This window comes from Pteropus alecto, unplaced genomic scaffold (assembly GCF_000325575.1).
Source record: "Pteropus alecto unplaced genomic scaffold, ASM32557v1 scaffold114, whole genome shotgun sequence".
NCBI lineage: Eukaryota > Metazoa > Chordata > Mammalia > Chiroptera > Pteropodidae > Pteropus > Pteropus alecto.
The window spans coordinates 3564144-3569195 of record NW_006435793.1 but is presented as its reverse complement, the minus strand read 5'-3'; the positions used below and the strand labels follow the sequence as shown (position 1 = coordinate 3569195).

The following is a 5052-nucleotide window of genomic DNA, read 5'->3' as shown; positions in this document are numbered from 1 at the left end:
AACCAGACAATAAAATCCTTCCCCTTACTTGACGGGATTCAGTACACTGGGATTCTAAATGGCATTGTCTTTTTGTTCCTTTGCATTCTGTAGCGAAGTGATGATGATGACAGAAGCAGTGACAGGAAAGACGGGGCTCTTGAAGAACAAATAGAAAGACTGCAGGAAAAAGTGGAATCAGCTCAAAGTGAACAAAAGAACCTCTTCCTTGTCATATTTCAGGTATTGTGGCTTGGGACATTGATAGAAAAAAAAGCAATAATTTGTTTTAAAATTTTATTTTTAATTATAAGTCACGTGTACATTTATACAAGGTTAAAAAATACAAGAATTTACAAAGTAAATTGAAAGTTCACTATTTGGAGATAACCACATATACCTCCAGACTGCACTGTTTACTGAGCATTTCTCCATGCTTTAAATATAAAATGGGAATGTTTCTGTTAAGTACCAGTTGTTGATCATTTAGGTCACTGTCTTCCAAAAAGGATGCACTTCCTCATGTTATCACTGGTCTACCTTTCTAGACTGACAGAATTTATTGAATTATCAAAAGTTAGGAACACCGAAAGACAGTGAAAGAAACAATACCTTTGAGGTCTCTTGTCAAAATGTGATTGTTTCTGAAGAATTCACTCTCTAACCCCTCTTTAACTTTGTACTCCCTTTCCAGCGATTTATCATGATCTTGACTGAGCACTTAGTACGATGTGAAACTGAAGGGACCAGTGTATTAACACCATGGTATAAGAACTGTATAGAGAGGCTACAGCAGATCTTCTTACAGGTTTGTGGGCAACTTTGATTAGATAGTAAACATCACTATTCTCAGCCACAGATATTCTATTTTGAGAAATCACTGAATCTGTCAGGTTATAGCACCTGTAGGCCTTTTAATTCATGTCCATTTGTTCCTACTGTTGTTCATTAGAATATTTAGGCTTAAATTGGTTCTATATCACTCAGATTGCTCTGCTAAAAAGCCTAGCTGTAATACAAAATGTAGAGGGAAAAAAATGCTAAGGGAACAATAATTACATTTAAAAAGGTCCTTAAAATCTAATGTTCAGATGATAAACAGTGCCCCCAGAAGCAAGGGTAACTTTCCTGAGGTCTTTCTAGAAAGCAAAATGCAACACCTACTCTCCGCTAAATTAAAGTCAAAGATTGGTAGGAGAGTCGAACTAATTCTTTGTATCTTCAGACACTAACAAACACTCCTCATTTATTCTAGAAAAGAATTAAATTAGAAGTCATAAAAAGAAAAAAAGTTATTTAAGCCTCCAGATATTCTCTAGATTTTTTTTTAGTTATTTCCAATTAAAACAGCTCCTAGTCCTCTAGGGATTTCTGAGTATATTCAAGTTATACAGGTGCACACATAAGAGATTATTTCATTTTCTGACACTTTGATTCCATTTAGGCTCAACAAGTCTCTGATTTTCAATAAGACAGATGAGCTATTTTTAAAAGATAACCAAAAATGAGGTTTAGTTTCTTACTTTGTGCAGTACTTAAGAGATTAGCCAGTGATCTGGGGGGTTTTTTTCACCCTTTTGCAAAGAAGTATTTTAATGTTGTAACCAAAAAAGGGAAGTGATTCCAACATTTTCATGTCAAAATTATGGTTTTAACCTTAACAGTAGCAAACAGCAACTGTGCTATTATTTGTAACATACCACCTTCCCTTTTTGTTTAAAATCTTTCCAAAGTTAGTCCCTGTCTTGGCTACTTTTAAAGGCATACCTGTGTTCTCTCTTTATTAGGGAGAGACCCAGCTTAACCTTGTCTGTAATAGTAGTAGCAGCAGATACTGCTGCCATTGCCTTAAAGCATGAATTGGATTTACATAGAAGCTGGTCAGAACTGGATTTAAGTTATTGAATGTACTTTTTTCCTCATTTCCCTCTACATTTTCTTAATGTTGGGGCTTTTCAGGGGCCTATTATTCCCATCAGCATAACCACTTTTTCCCCCCGACATCTTCTCATCATTCAACAATGTGGGTGGGCTGCCAGCGGGAATTTTCTGCAAGATTGTTTGTGTGCTCTTTTTACCGGACCTAACTAAATACTCCCTTTTCTGTGTCCACAGCATCACCAAATAATCCAACAGTACATGGTGACCCTGGAGAACTTGCTCTTCACTGCTGAATTAGATCCTCATATCCTGGCTGTGTTCCAACAGTTCTGTGCCCTGCAGGCCTAAGGGTCATTTTTCCCCCTCATGTCAAGATTTTTTAAAAAATATCTCAAAATAATTTGTCTTATTTTTGATTGTTTGAATGCTTGCTTTCTTATAGCATCCTTTCACTTACTAAAGGAAATGGGAAGGAAGACAGTAAAGAATATGGCATTGATTACCTGTTAATCACCCCTAAAAAGTATATTCCCCAGTGACAATAATGCGATGACCATAGGATATGTTATATGTGACAGATACAACTTTTCTTATATTTTTTCTCCTTAAGGCACAAAAGATAACTGATTTGAGGTCTGAAACACTAGAGGCCAAGCTTACAAAGTAGTATATAGAACTGATGGGTTTATCAAGTAGCACAGCTTTTCACAGCTCATGGATAACCTAACATGGCCAAAATAAAACTAAAAATGTTTTTTAAACTTTGGTATTTCATGATTTATCATCTCAGTCTACTTTAAAACTAGTGGTTTCTTACTGAAGATGTACTTCCCTCCACTTGAAATGTTCTCGTTTTTCTTAATTGTAGTATTTTAAGATACTACTAATTTTAAAAAGTGTTATTAGAATAGCAGTTTCCAAATCTGTCTGAACATAAAACTCCTGGGAACCTTTAAAATTTTTTAAATTAAACCATAGTCTCTGGAGGTGGAATACAGACATCATCGGTAGTTCTTAAGGCTCCCCAAGTGATTCCAATGTGCAGGCAAGTTTGAGAACTTATCTTAGAGCCCCTGGTCATCTCCTCTAGAAGTAGCTAGGCTGGCTAGAACTATACTTGGAGTTAGAGTAGGTTTGGATTTTGTTTCTATGGAACCTGGTCTAAGTACTACTAGTTCCTGAGCCTGTTTCCTATATGGTCTTGAGGCTTCACTAAGATGTGAATACACTGTAAAATAATGCAGAAGTATAAAAAATTATCTGACATTCCAAATTCCTAGAATCTTTAAGACTTTTTTCATTAAACCTTAGAAAAAATTTACCAATAACCCCACTACTGATGGTATTTTTGTGCATTTGTACAACATAGGTATCTTTTAACTTACTACACTGTTTAAAGTATAGGCTGCATTAAGCATTTTCAATATTAATATATGGTCTCTGGTTTACCATACATTTAGTGGCTACAGAATATAGACTACTTGGTAGGTGGGAATTCCTAGGATTTTTAAATACCATACTTTTTAAGACAATTATTCACAAGATTAAGTTGCATGGCAAGTCACTAGCCAAAAAGGGGACTAAAATTCAGATTCTTGGTTAAACATTCTTTGTTTATACTGTTCCTCCTTGTATTGCAAAGTTTGGATAATTATACTTGATCCAAATTCTAGAGAAATTTCTAGGTTTTCACTTCCTTTCGTGTAATAGTTACTTCTAACAACTGTTCACTGATGTGACCCTGCTCTGTCCCAGTCTGGCACCAAGTATATGGAAAAACTGAACTAGAGACTGAATTCTGAATTAAATAAAACAATTAGTAGTTGCTTTCAGCAGCTGCTTTCCCCACTAGTGAAGCTCACAGACAAAAGAATGGCATGAAATTCTTTTGGCATGAAAATACTTGAAATAAATCAGTATTAAGTTGTAGCGATGCCATTTACCATACTTTTGTCAAAGGGAACATATACTGTTGGCCTTGATTCTAAATCTCCCTTCAAGAATTAATTATTCAGGGACCGGTTCATATGAAGGTAAGTTCATTTGTTTTTCCTGGAAAGTAGTTATCTGTATAACTTATAATTGTACCAGAATATGAAAGATGAGGAAAGAACTTGACAACCTGGATAGAGCAGATCTGGCTATCAATATCTGGATACCAGAACTGTCTTAAATTAATGAAGGCAGAGAGTGACAAACCTGTAACTACACTGGTCTTGATGACAATATGTGCTCATTAATGGGTGGCTGTTATGTGCCAGGTTCCACATAGTCACCATACTTAATCCTCATAACAGTTCTTTAAGAGATGGATTATTATACCCATCTGACAGATTTAAAAAAAAAAACAGGCCCATGGAGTAACTTACCCAAGGTCCACAGCTAGTAAGTGTAATTTGAACCTAAATCCATGTGGCTCAAGGGCTCTTTATCTCAATGCAGATATGTGTTGTCAGCAGCCTGAACCCCTAGTTACTCTGTTGTCAACAAGCTGGACTTTTTTGGGGGGTGGATTAGGGGGGGTAGTCCCAAGAAGGTATTGCTGTTGGTTCAGAAGCAAAAAAAAAGTAACAATATATTAAACATTTCTGTACTGAATACTTATACAGAGAATAAGTAATTATAGTCTCAAGCCTCTTTGGGTTTGACTTGTTTTGACTTTTGCCTTTAAGCTTAATCTCCAAGAGTTGATCTAGAAAGAAAAATGAAAATGTATGAACTTCTATTTGCAGCAGTAGGATAAAAAGTTATGTCAAAGAATAAGTTAAAAATACCCAGTTTATCTTAACCTGAATAATGCACAGATCCTATCAACCACATGGGTTCAAATCCTCTTAACAGCTGTAAGTACCTTGTAATCCTTTTAATAGAGGAAATTTTGACTTGCTAAACTTGATCCAGATGTCTGGGGTGATATCAGGTTGTAGGTTATCACTTCCTTTCCAAATGGTACATAAACACAGAAGCAAGTTGTCTTCCCTCCCAGGATTAAATGAGAATTATCTGTAAGGCACTTAGCATAGTGCTTGCCTGGCCCATGGTAAGTGCAAGTTATGATAAACTTATTGTAAGTACCTTCTTTGATCAATAAACAATACAGCTGGTTTTCCATTTTAATCCAGATTTGAAAAGGCCTATCTAGATACTAACATTAGGGCTTATAGCAGTAAACCCTACAGATACAGAAAACAT

The 5052-nt window shown here is 35.7% G+C and overlaps 1 protein-coding gene across 3 annotated transcripts in view; it reads left to right on the top strand.

Moving 5' to 3' along the window:
• Positions 1-2621, top strand: part of NCBP1 (nuclear cap binding protein subunit 1) — a 35912-nt gene extending 33291 nt beyond the window's left edge. For all 3 annotated transcript variants that reach the window (XM_025046553.1, XM_006911554.3, XM_025046554.1), the window contains 3 exons: positions 94-222; positions 674-787; positions 2095-2621. In XM_025046553.1, coding sequence (XP_024902321.1) covers positions 94-222; positions 674-787; positions 2095-2208 — 357 coding nt within the window. In that variant the 3' untranslated portion in view covers positions 2209-2621. The remainder of the gene's footprint in view (positions 1-93; positions 223-673; positions 788-2094) is intronic.
• Positions 2622-5052: the final 2431 nt, after the last annotated feature.